The sequence below is a fragment of the Corvus cornix genome, chromosome 9 (genome assembly GCF_000738735.6).
Source record: "Corvus cornix cornix isolate S_Up_H32 chromosome 9, ASM73873v5, whole genome shotgun sequence".
Taxonomy (NCBI): Eukaryota; Metazoa; Chordata; class Aves; order Passeriformes; family Corvidae; genus Corvus; species Corvus cornix.
The window spans coordinates 14,997,862-15,011,279 of record NC_046339.1 but is presented as its reverse complement, the minus strand read 5'-3'; the positions used below and the strand labels follow the sequence as shown (position 1 = coordinate 15,011,279).

General features: G+C 41.2%; 1 protein-coding gene across 4 annotated transcripts in view; it reads right to left on the bottom strand.

Moving 5' to 3' along the window:
- Nucleotides 1-12,681, bottom strand: part of TFDP2 (transcription factor Dp-2) — a 57,199-nt gene extending 44,518 nt beyond the window's left edge. For 3 of the 4 annotated variants that reach the window (XM_039556723.1, XM_039556725.1, XM_039556726.1), the window contains exons 1-2: nt 12,516-12,680; nt 909-1,002 (exon numbers count right to left, since the gene is read on the bottom strand). In XM_039556723.1, coding sequence (XP_039412657.1) covers nt 909-950 — 42 coding nt within the window. In that variant the 5' untranslated portion in view covers nt 951-1,002; nt 12,516-12,680. Of the gene's footprint in view, nt 1-908; nt 1,003-12,515 lie in introns of all 4 variants that reach the window. The other variant, XM_039556724.1, reaches the window with a different exon arrangement.
- Nucleotides 12,682-13,418: the final 737 nt, after the last annotated feature.

Here is a 13,418-nt window from a genome sequence, read left to right as displayed (position 1 = left end):
ATGTCCTTGGCAGCAATCTAACCCAGTATGCACAAAACCTTTTGCAGCTACTGAACAGAGCACCATCCTAGGCTACCTGCACTTTTACTGTGGGGCACTCCTTTGGTGGTGTTGGTTCCTAAACCTGCTCAGATTTAACTAGACTGCAGGATGCCCTGTCAAAGGCAGTCAAAAGGCAAATTGCCCAGGGCCCAAAGTCATACTCAATTCACTGATCACCAGGCTTAATCAGAACTGTTCTCTATACAAACTGTCTACCTCAGGAAGCACAGCTAATTAGGCAAAAAATTAAGGTCAGGATGTTAAGACATTTCATAAGCTTCCTCAGAACACAGGATAGAGGAGTCAAATACAGAGCCCCGAGACACCTCTACAGGATGGTTAATGAGCAAACAAAGAAGAAGGCCTTCAGTCTTCTAGATACCAGGAGTGTACCAACATTAGCAAAGTAATATGCAGTCTTTCTATTCTTTCTTGAGATTTGAGACTCAGACTCAGTAGAAGGATTTTACACAGGTGCAAAGGTGAGAAGGTTAAACAAGATGAGCAGCTTTCAGCTAAGTTTGGAGCAATGTGAGAGGAATCACAGACTCACAGAATATCTCAAGTTGGAAGGGACCTGGAAGGATCAATACGAAAACAGCATAAAGCATTGCCTCAGTTATCGACCTGACCCACAACTGAGTAAACTCCACATGTTTAAAAAGCTTCTAATCAGTCTAAGTTTATCAAAATATTACAAAAGATGATGAGGTATACATTTGTGGTATACAAAAATCACACAAGATTTTTTAATTTGAAGGTCTTTGTGTTTGATTTCTTGTATTTGTCCATAAAATTCTGGAAGTCAGAAGTGACAGGCAGAATGCCAATATGAAAAGTAACACATGTTGAAGAGTTATACTTACATTTTTTGCCGTCATGTCAGGCAGTATTGCTTTATACTTCATAAAGCCATAAGATATCCCTTTTCATCTTCACAGAATCTTTAAAATGAACATCCTGTAAGAAAGTTAATGAAATATCTTATTTGAAAGCCAAGCTTTTGATAAAATAATTACCACAATATTCATGTTTTGCAGATACTAAAAATATACATTGCTTGGAACAGGCAGAGATGAAATCCTATATATAAAGGCCCAACTTACATCAAGGCCTAGCTACATTATTGTGCTAGTAAACCATGTTATATCATTACTAAAGTTTTGTAATTAAAACCATGCAATCTTTTGCATCTAATGCAGATTGGCTTTAAAAATTGAAGTGAATTACTTCTCTCCACTGTCTCTTTAGCCACCAACAACAGAGAAAGCTTTTAATGAACCGTATACATACAGAAAACATTCAGAATTTTTAGGAAACGCACAAGAAAAAAACAATTCAGCTCTACCTCATCTTTTAAATATTTTCATGCTTTTAAATTAAACTTGTGTAGTTAGAATTATAATATTAGAATTCCAGGAAAAGACAAAAATTTTGGTATACGAAAAAATACTTTAAAGTGACTTATTTTTTAAATGAAAGCTTCCACAAGTCTAACAGAAAACAGAAGAAAAGTTACAAATCAACACAGTCAGTACAAACCATTTTAAAGATAGAATTTACTTGACAAAATGTTTAAGTACTGTGAAAGTACTTTCTAAGTACTACTAGCAGTTAAAAAATGGACTACAAAAGACATTTGAATTGCATTTGGATGAATAAGAGAGAGAGAACTGCTCACACTTTCAAGTGTGGAAATAAATTCAGTAAAATTAGGAAAACACATCAGCTACTTATCAAATAAGACTCATGACCATTTACAGCAGAACTCACCAGCTACAAAAGCAGGGTGCAATTCATGACATTTCCTCTGTATTTTAACCTATGTGAAGTTTGAGAATGGCCAATGTCTTCATGTCTTCAGGAAAGTGCCAGGGATTGTTTCAGTAGTGTGTGTAACTAATGAGGAACTCTACCATCACATCCCATCACTGCTTTAGTAGTTCTGGACAACCCAGGGGAATTTTAAATTCTAGGCTGTTTCTATACATTTCTTGGTTTATTCTGATATCATATCAATTAAACTGTTAGAGGAAAACCATTTTATTCAACTTAGAGGTGTCCTCCACTTCGTGTTGACTGAGTTGTACTTATCTTCCTTAGTGCCTCCCTTTATTGCCATATTAAGCCATAATTAAGCAGTTACTCCAGCATGTGAACACCACACAATTCTACTAAGACATTCTCCTGTGAAAACTTGTACATTTTAGTTTCACCACAAAACATCCAAGAAAATACTAAGAATTTTTCTCTGGCTTCAGAGAAGATACTACTAAGAGGTATCTATTCCCATCCTGGGGAAAGGGGCTACTGGATCTGGTAGTAACCTTGAAACCTGAAGTCATAACAGCTACAGAGGTCATGGCAAAGAGCAAATACTGAATCCTTGCAATGCATCTGAAAATTATGATCTTTGTGCCTGTTCTTTTTCCACATTTCTCACCCTTCCAGATGAACTCTCCAAATACATCATCTGGAGCTCTGGCCAAAATTGATATTGTAGTCTGACCTCCCTCTCTTTCTTTAAGAGGCTTTACAAGTAATTTACTGAAATAAAATGTAGTTAAGAACACATTTGCTAAGCAGTTTTAACTCATTTACACATAAGCAAACTAGGTTCATCTTTGACAAGTTATTTGCTGTCAAGCTTAGTGATCCAGAAGGTATTGTCCATAAACTATTACAGTCTTTTGCCACAATGTTCTTCAGCCAGTATGAACAGTTGGTATTCTTCCAGCTTTATGAACACATTTTGTCAAGCCCGAGAAGCCAGACTTTGTGACCCCACCATCTGCCATGACCTCTTGTCAGGTTCAGACAAAAGAACTGACACAGATGGCCTCAAAATGGAGATTCTCTTCATCCCCAATTGCTGCATGTGCTTGCACCACACAAATTGAAAAAGATAAAACTCAACCTTTTTTGTTCTTTAGCTGGTTTCTACTGAAATGAAGCTGCATAAAGACAGGTTCAGAGCCCAGAGCACATGAGACACGAAGACTGCTGTATTTGAACTACCTTTGTCCCTTCACAAGCTAAGCCTTGGTTTATAACCCACTCCCATAATTTTGCCTTTTGGTCACATATTATACAGTACAAGGAGCCAACCAAACTGTCTCACTTTGTAAACTCTGAGTTGCAGCTTCTTCTAGAACATATTTCCTAATCACTTATGCCACTGACATTAAAAAGACAGTTTGAGCATTAAATTTACAAAAGCCCAGGTAATCAAGCTCTAGCTACAGCAAAACAGTCCAGGAGTTTTATTTGTACCTATTCTCGCTACAAGTTAAAAGCCAGATCTATTCTAAAGTTTTGGTGATACTGAAGCTGAATTCCAGTGCAACAAACAGTGCAAAACAGGAAACAGTTACCTGCAGAATAACATTACATTCCTTCTTATGTTCATTTTCTATCTATTGTCCAAAGTTTTTTTTTTAAATCACCCCTCTAAGACAACATAACAGTCTGTTCTCTGCTTTACCAAACTTATCCTGGTTTTTCTTCTAAAATTTTTTTAGTACTTAAAATCACACCTTCACATAGATCAACACCATGCAAAGATCCTCCTCAGTGCCAGAGGCCAGTTCCCAACAGAAAGTGTCATTTATTTAAGTATTACATCAGTACTAAACATCTACAAATGAAGACAACTAGTGGAACAATTACCTAAATTGTTATGATGCAAAGTCTTTATGGAATGCATAGAAAAAAAAAAAAGATATTTTAGTATACTAGAATGATTTTCATCATCACTAAGGAGTGCTTTTTTTTCATTTACGTGGTAAACAGTATTGCAAAGTGAAAATTATTCCAGGTAACTGGGTCAGCTAAGAGGAAAGTGTGATCAGTTTCAAGACATAGAAACCTGTATAACACCAGCCTTTTCACAAGAAAGTAATTTATACTCTTCATACCCCTCTCCATAGTACTAAATTTCAAGCTATGGTATTACAAGACTGATTTCAGAAGACAGCAGTAACAAAAAAGACTCCTTATTAATCTGTACAGGCTCAGTTTTAAACCACTAATTTATGCACAGCATCTACATGCTTAGACCACCTGTTACACATATGCTCCTTCAGTGTGTCTCAGTTTTCAGACCAGTAAAATTTCAAAATTATGAAGTACTTATCAGAAATCCACCTGTTCCCAGGAAGTGTTTCTCCATCTTGTTCCTAAAACCATTTCAATGTCTAACTCCTTTTAGAATAAACTGAGATTAAAAAAAAACAATTTTAGTGAAAATACCTGTATGTACTAGTCAGAATAATTTCCCAGTATCCCACAAAACAGAAATACAACTTTCTTATCAAATTTCTGACATTTAAATTACAGATTTTGCATCCCTCTGAGCAGATTCCATTGATTTGTCAACTTTTTTCCTGAGTCTTCTTCAGATGATTTAGTCCTAGTTTTATCCTTTATGTACGTAGACAAGAAATTAACTTAGCCTGTACACTCCAGAGACAGGAATACGATATAACATCCAGCTTGTCACTCAATGAAGCTCTTCAAAAAAGCCAACCAAGGTGTTTATTCAACAAGTCACACACAGAGGATGGAAAATACATCACCACCTTCAGCTATCACACAGTAATTTTTATTTTGAAAATAACGTTAGAAAGTAGCTCTAAGGAAGCATTTGAAAGGAACTCCCACCATGATGTGTATGATGAAGGTCTCGCAGGTATAACAACTTATTTTTCCAGCTTTCACTGTGAGCAATTGTATGCCTTCAAAAAAGTCCTAGTAGATAACAGACAAGGTGATTAGAGAGACTGAACAAAGGAAATCTAAGTGACTTGATCACTGAATGATATTATGAGTTTTTAACAAAATAAAATAATTTGAGAAGAGTAGTCAGTTTAAAACTGTCATTGTTTAATCACCTTTACTTGACTTAAAAGGCTGCAGCCTATGAAACCAAAGCACAGAAGTTCTCCCAACTGTATGACACAAAAAGGAAACGAGGATGACTGCTTTGAACTGAGATGCAAACGAAAGATAAAACCACGTGAACCTAATTTGAAAGTGAAGATCTCATCTGGTAGTTATGATTGAGCAAAATGCCAGTGTATCATCAGAAAAAATTAACTAACACCTCCTGGCAACAGCAGTTACTATGACTGAAGTTTACACAGTACAAAAAACCAGGAAAAACAGATGAGGCCTTTGTGCAAGTTCAATGAGTATAAACTGTAGCACTTCATCTCCGTAAGGGAGAATCACCAACCTGTGTGGTTTGCTAAAAGCATGTCAGGAAAAATGTCCCCTTAAGGACTTCATGTAGCAAATACTGAGGCAACAAGTGGCTTGGATCCCATTCAGTACTCTCGGACTCAATCCCAAATGCTACATCCCCATTACTCCCACTGTTTGCTGTATTTACTCTCACTGTTGTACTTATTATATGACTATCAGTGTACATATTATATGACTATACCTGTTGTACATATATATATATGTACATATGTACATATATAGCAAAAGCACTATTGATGGAGGCTACTGAATATCCTGAATCCCAGGGATGAAGACAGGTCTGAATGAGAAGAACACATGACAAGGGCAGAAAATCCAAAGCTGGATCCAAACTCTCTCCTAGCTGAAAGTCCTCAAAATCTCCATTCACTTAACTGCACTGCTGACCCTCAAGTTCTGCTGCTTGTCCAGTCCTGACAGTGCTGAGACCCCAGTTCCAGCAACCTGGAACTGGATACTCCTTCCCTCAAGGGACTCAGTTTCTTAGGCATGTTCTTAGACACGCTCAATGCCAGTATCAGCACTAAACTACACGTCTAAGAATAGGAGCAGCACTCATGGCTTATTTCAAAATCAGTGAGGTGAAGTATGTCTCTTATTGTCCAAATAAGGAGAACTTTACATTAAATGTGGAATAATTCCCAAGCACTTGAACCTTTGCAGGCTCTTTTAACTCCCCAAACCAGCTTACTGTCATTCAAGATAAAGTATGTAGGGCCTGACATCAGAACAGCGGGTAACATTCATGCAGCACTTACAGCGTGATCAAAATGTCTTTTTGAGTTTTATAGACAACTTTCATCACTACCAAGATTAATTTAGAATTAACAGAAATTTAGCTGCAGGTTTTTTCAAGCAGACAATCTATTCTATAAGCTCATTTTTTGTTCTCTCACTAGGCTCCTGGCCCATAGCTGACTACTATACAGGGCACAACCTTGGGAGTCTGCTGCCGCCGTGGAAAGAGGCAGGCACAACTTCCTTTCAGAGGAAACAGCACACTGTATTTTCACAAACATTTTTGCCTTAAGAAATTTCATTTTCACAATGGATTGACATTTGAAAAAAATATAGTGATCTATGTGATGACTGCAAAATACCTTGGTAAGATGGTTTCTGTGCATTGCCAATAATACACTGGCTCCTCTTTCAATTAAGCTCAACTGAAAAAAGCATCTTTTTGACCACTGAGACTTCACACCAGCTTCTTGCTACCACCAGCTCATACACTGCATGGCACATCAGAGAATGCTCTAGATACTAATCTGGTTTTGTAAGTTTTAATTTTGATATTTTATAATTTCCAGAATTATCACTGCATTGACAATATACGGAAAAGTTTAACTACACTGCTGAGATATACTTTTGTCTACACCTCACAGCTGGAAGGATCTCAACATCCAATGAACTGAAAATAATTTTACATTTGCATTTAATTAAAGATCACCAAGTTATAGTGTGACAAAAAACTTGATGATGAAGACTTGGTAGATATTTCTTCAATTTTCCTTATAGTTTGCTAGAAGCTTTGCTCTACTTTAAAGCCATTATTTAACTCTACTCTTGCATGGATTGAAGATTATGACAGTATTCACCAAAGGCTAATGGTTACAAAAAAATTCATACTTCTTTAATTATAATTTGGTACAAAGGCAAAAAGGGATTTTTTTGGTGATTCACAAGCTCACAAATACTGATTACAGCACACAAAATTACCTGAAGGGCACAATTCCATGAAATATATTGCACTGCTCTGAGATCCCACCCCTGCCAAGACTGCTAAAAGGGATCTTCCACTTTTATCCACTTCTTCCACTCCTTCCCCATGCTGCATGCTCTCAACAGCTCCCATTCCTACCTCATCCCCCCAGCGAGCCAGTTCAGTTCTAATACCGTCAGAATTCCAACAGTGGGGCTGAAAGGGGGTAGAAGAAAGTTTTCCATATGCTGCAACCCACTTGCAGCTCCAGGGGACACCCAGGCCTGTGCACAGGACAGGACTAACCCTCAGATTTGACCCACTGATTGACCAGGTCAGTCTGGTTTCCAGAACCACACCATGATTCCACTTCTGAAAAAAAGCATTTATGATCCCTCAAAATTTACTTATGGATTGAAATGTCACAAGAAGTTGGATATGGTTTGTTTATACGAAGACTACTGCATGCTTTTGAAGAGTTCACTGGGGTGTGTGCATGCTTCAAAACTCCATTAGGAAGAGGATATTTTTGTCTCCAGATCATAGCTTCCTCAATTTCTTATACAGCAAGAAGCAGGATGAATAATTTGCCTTTGACAGAGTGTGGAAGCCTTCTGTTACCAAATCAATACAAAGCTTGAAATTTTATCAGTTGTATATATGAATTTATTGATCTAAAAAAAGTTTGAATGCATTTGCCATTTTAAGTTGAATTTTAAATAAACTGAAGTTTACAATAATTTGATTGCACCTTTAAGAGAACAGAAATATATTTCTCACATTTCTCAAATCTCAAGGTCAAGTTTATAACAAAAGGAAGTTACCTAACTCCTTCCTTCCAAGAAATGGAGAGCCCATGCACACATAGGTTTCTTATGTCACTCTGAGGACATAAGCTTACTTTCACTTGCAGTTTCTAATCTCATCCATAATTACTGGTCATGTTACCACCATAATTCTTGGATGACCATTAGAGTTCACAAGTGATTTATAGTATGTCAATGCATTGCCATTCACAAGCCTTAATGAGCAACTACTGATACATTGGCTTTAAGATTTTAGTTCCCACAAATGTCATTATAATACCTGCTACCAAGCTGAAGAATTCTTCTATACAACTGGAAGTTCACAGCCTTAAAGACAAGTGTGTACCTGTTGCAACCTGCTAATTTCTTACTGACTTTTTCTTTTTTTTTTCCCCCTGAAATTTGCAATAACAAAACAGTAAATTAAAATGGTCCCTTATTCACACAGAACACATTTGCTAACACCACCCATGGGTAAATGGATTATGAATTCCTATCAAATTAGCCTTCCCATACACCCAGCCAGATGTTATAGTCACCTGACAGAGGTTAGTGAGGGACTCAGTTGAAAAGTACTAAAGAGGTTGTAAGCCACAACTGAATCATTTGCTATTCCTACCCAAACCAACACAAATCTGGCAGCAACAGGAACCTGATGAAACAGGAGAAACCTGCCTTGCTAAACAGAGGAGCATGTCCTAGGCTCCACAGGAAAATATAAATTAAGCTGCAAGACCAGAATTACATTCACAAATGGATTTTGGTCTATAGGTGTTAACAAAAATTCTGTGTTTTGGATACAGGCATTCCATTCACTGTTAGGAAAGAATCAAGGAATAGAAGTACAGTCTCAGCTACTATCACTGCTTTCTCTGACCACTGTTTGTGTAAAACCTGGTGGTCAGGGCACATCCCACTGACTGAAATAACACAAAACCACGCAAAACAACGTCACCTTTATAAAGTGGCTTATTTCTACAGGTTATGTTAATTAACAGCAGATTTAGAAGTTTTGTGAAAAACCTGGCTGTAAACCAGGAAGATCCCAGTGCTGTGACAATTCCGGATAATGCCTTCAAATACACCTCTAAAGGAGCCCCTTCTAGAATTCATGCTTAAGTGATCTGGGAAGCTAACAAAAATCAAGTTGTCTTCTCTTTTAGACATTATCATCAAGTCAGAAAGAATGAAACTCTGCCAACACCTGAATTGCTGCAGTTCACAACCAAGCATACTAACAAAAGCAAACACTCATCTTTTCCCAGCTTGGTTCTAGGCTCCATAGTGACAGCCAATACTGGACGTAAACTGGCTAAAGCATTATTTTGCAACCAAGTCAGTGCTGCAAAAATCTAGAAGTTACTTCAGGTTTCAGTAAAGACAAACATCCTCAAAAATGGCTTCACAGTAGGCCGTGGATTTTGCAAACCATGTTCTGAAAGGCAAAGAGTTTCTTCAACAGTACTAAGTGAATAGCTGGATCAAGAATTATTTCCAAACGTCATCCCTTTTCATTTAATTACTGTTCTGTATTTCACTAGAAGTATGATATTCTAAAAATCTGTGCTTTTGTTACAATTCTATTTATGTATATGACAATATATTAACATAGATAATGGTCTTGCAAACTGAACTATTGTAGGCCTGCAGTTTGATTTGCTTAGATTGATTTTTATGCTATAAATATTGAAAAGCATAAAAGTAAAGTTGAACAGTCGGTAACAACCTTTACTGGAAACTATCACTGCACACCGGAAATCAGACCAAGGAGCAAAGGAGTTCCTTTAATGAAACGATGAAAGTAAGATCACTTACTACTGCCTCAAATTCTTGCAAAAGAGTCATAGTCTACAAATCAAATAATAGGGGGGAAAAGAATCCATTTCATTCTAGTACTGGATGTTACAAAACACACATGAAGAATCAATCCAGGAAGCTGTTATAAAACTGTAACTCCCTACCACACGTGCACCTTTTACAATATTTCCTTGCATATCCCTGGGTCCTCAGATCCTGCCACAGGCATTTGTGCTCTCAGCTCCAACATGGTATGTGCACTATCACCACCCCAAGACATCGGGATTGTTTTTCATCTAATACCTAAAGTTTTGTGACAAACCCATCTGATTCCAGTGGTTTCTTGGCTTTATACACAAAAAAATCCACAAGTGTAATTCCTTGCACCAGACCAGACAGGTAATTTTCCCTATTTTAAGATTTACTGTTGATTCATTAGGAGTCATGTACGGTGAATGCAACTGGAAAGGTAGCAGAGAAAGTCTTACATCATTACACCCAAAAAATGAAAAAGCAAACAATTTAAGAAATTATCACCTATTAAAGACAGCCCTAAGAACATTATTTTAAGGTAGCACATTAAAAGAAATGAATTCCAAGAACTGAATTAGACTGGCTATAGCTAGAACTCATTTTGCTCCATAGTAGGATGCAGGAATTTAAATATTACTGTCTACACAGTATGGGCTGCAGCAGCTTCCCTCCCATACCATGCAAGTCACTATTCTTATATTCCCTTTAGAGATTCACACTCAGCTTTCAAAGACGCAGTGACAAGGTCCGCACATCTAAACCAAGTAACATAATAAACCCTTGAAGAGGATGTAAAGCTGGAATTTTGGTCCCTATTTCTTCACTAAACCTGTAACATGTTTAGCCAAAGCTACTGAAACATCTTTACTGGGAGGGTGCTCACAACTGTTCAAGAAGTGTGTCCAGATGCACCAGAGGTCTCTACAGTGGTGTCCAACATGGACAAGAGTAGACAGAGATAAAAGAATTCTCCTGTACTACTGACATCCCCTGCAAAACAGCACTGCTGCTGCCCAGCTGGATTGTTTGGCCTAAGCCTTTTACATTGGAGAACTGCTGCCAAGATGCTGTTCTGAAAACTGAACCTGATCATTTTGTAAAGTGAGGCTGCCAGTCAGAACCCTCTGAGCAATAAAGAGCAGTCCTCTCACTGGTGTGTTTTCTGTAAAATTAATTACATTAAGATCCTACAAGTCAAATGGATTCTTTTTGCTATGCTGCAATAGTGATTTTTGTTCAAAGATGAAGTGGTTAAAAGAAAGCCAAATAATTTGACAGTAATATAAGATCACTCTTAAATTCACCCATGAGACAATCTTATTAATATTTAATAATTTTCACTTTTTCCCCTAATGTAGAACTAAATCATTTGACCTGTTACTCTGTCCTCTTCTAGAGGCACTAGACACACTTCACAGTAAGAAACTTTTCAAAGTAGAACTTGACCTTTTTTTTTCTCTTGACCACCTCTCCTGCCAAGTCTTGTCTTTTCTATAATGCAAGCTTCTCCTTAGTCTTCCAGGTTTTTTCAAAGTTCTATATTTAACACCTGACACATTACTTTGAACAGAAGTTCCTGAAATTCAGTACTTCACTGCATAAAAACCATCTCTGAGTATACACAACATTGGCATAAATGTGGGCTGTGAAACACAGTTCTGCATTTGCCCGGTAACACTGGTCCTCTCAGTCTTTGTCCCACTTATACAGATCCTTTTTTGTGTATGACAGGATATAATATAATCAAAAGAACTGAAGTTAATTTGGGAAGAGTAAAGAAATCAGGAAAAGTTATTAATTTCTCTTTCAACAACATCCATTTTTACCAGCATAACATTATTTTTGAATCAAAGATTGTATCAAGTTGCAATTTGTTACAACACCATACGACCTCCAACATTTTACTATCTTCTCTCAACATAATCAAGCTACATTCGTGATAGTAGTTGGAAAAAAAGTCACTGTGACCAATATTAATGAAGAGTCATAAAAATAATTAAACTGCTTTTAGAATTATGAAAATTGACTAAGAAGTAATTTGTAAAAATTTTTTACCCAGCATGCTATATCATATCAATTAAAACTATTCATTTTCTCTGACAAATCAAGAATTTACAGAGAAAATGAAACCCAAAGTCCTTTCTCCAGAAGAGTACAGCACAAGCTGTGATACACTGCTCGGCATCCCCACTTTACTCAATGAGGGAACACGTTCTCATTTGCGGTTTTCTTCCACATTTCAAGGATGTTTGCTTATTCCATATTTTCCTCCTATTGTTTGTATTCTCAGCTCCAACAAACGGTGTTTACACTGGGTTCACCTCTGCCGCTGAGCCCTTTACAGCTGGAATCCCGGGCAGGCCTGTAACTCCCAGGAAGCGGCAGGCAGGGAAGTTTTGTTGTTGTTGTGCCGGACTGACCCTCTCCCGATAAGACTCGCGGGTCAGAACCGCCCCGACACGAAGTTCAAGCACCACCGAGCAGGGCCGGGAGCTCGGGCGGTGCCTTCCCGCTCCGGGGCCGGGGCCGGGCCACCGCTCGCTCCGCAACCCGCACAGCCCCGGCGCGGCCCAGCCCCGCCGCGCCAGCGCTCCCCACAATGGAGGAGGCGCCCCGGCTGTCACCGTCGCCCGGGCCCGCCCGCAGGTGTCGGGCACCGGCTCCCGCCCGCCCAGGGCGCCCGCCCGGCATGAGGCACCGAGGAGGACGAGGGGAGAGGGGGGCGAGACCGCGCTGCCCGGCGGCACCGGGGAGGGGGCGGCAGGGGCGGCGGGACCGCTCTGCCTGGGGCACAGGGGCCGCTGATCGCTCAAGAAAGGCGCTGCCCTTCCCCCCTCACAGCCCCCCAAACCCGCTCCCAGCTCCCCGCTCACCCGCAGGCCCGGCCACGGACGAAAGGTAAGGCGGGCGGCGGCGCGGGCCGGGCCCAGACAGCGGCGCTGAGGCGACGAGACGGCGACGGTCCCTTGGCAGCCGCCGCGGCAAGGAGCGATCCAGCCGCGCCGCGCCAACGACGCCTCTCGGCCGGGCCGGCGCCGCGCACCCGCCGCTGGCGAGGAGGCCCCGGAGCCAGGACCCCCCGGCGGCCCCCGGTGCGTGGCGGCAGCAGCGCCCGCAGCGCCCCCGGCCCGGCCCGGCCCGGCCCCGCCGCCCCCCCGCGCCCGCCCCGCGCCGAGCGCTGCCCGGTCCTGCTCCCCCGCACAAGCTTGGCGGCGTCTGCCGGCCGGGAGCACCCATTGGCCGCCGCGCCTCGTGACGTCAGGCGCCCTCCCCGCGCCATTGGCTCGGGCCCGTGTGTGTACACACACCGCACGCCAATCCGCGGGGCCGCAGCCAGGGGGGCGGGGCGGAAGGGCGTGGCCGGCCGGGACCAGCGGCCACCGCCTTTCCCTCGCGGCTCGCGCCGGCCGCTGTCAGGGATCAGGGCCGCGGGTTCGAACCCCGCGACAGCTCTAGGCGGCCGCACCTGTCCCAGTGGTGCCCAGGTGCTGCCGGGTGGTACGAAGTGTATAAATATACAACTATATAAATATTTATAGGCCTGTATTTACACAAAGCGCACGGCGCCGCGCTGGCTGCCGCCGCCGGCCGTGCCGCTTATCTGCGAGGCGCGGGCGGGGCTGCGTGTCGGGATGCAAAGTTCAGTCCCGCCGCGGGCTCAGCGCCGCGGGCGCTGCCGAACGTCCGGCCCCGGCGCAGGAGGCGGCGGCAGAACGAGGCCAGGGCCGCCTCTGCACCCTGCCCGGGCCTAGCTCCGCGTTCCCCCTGCGAACAAA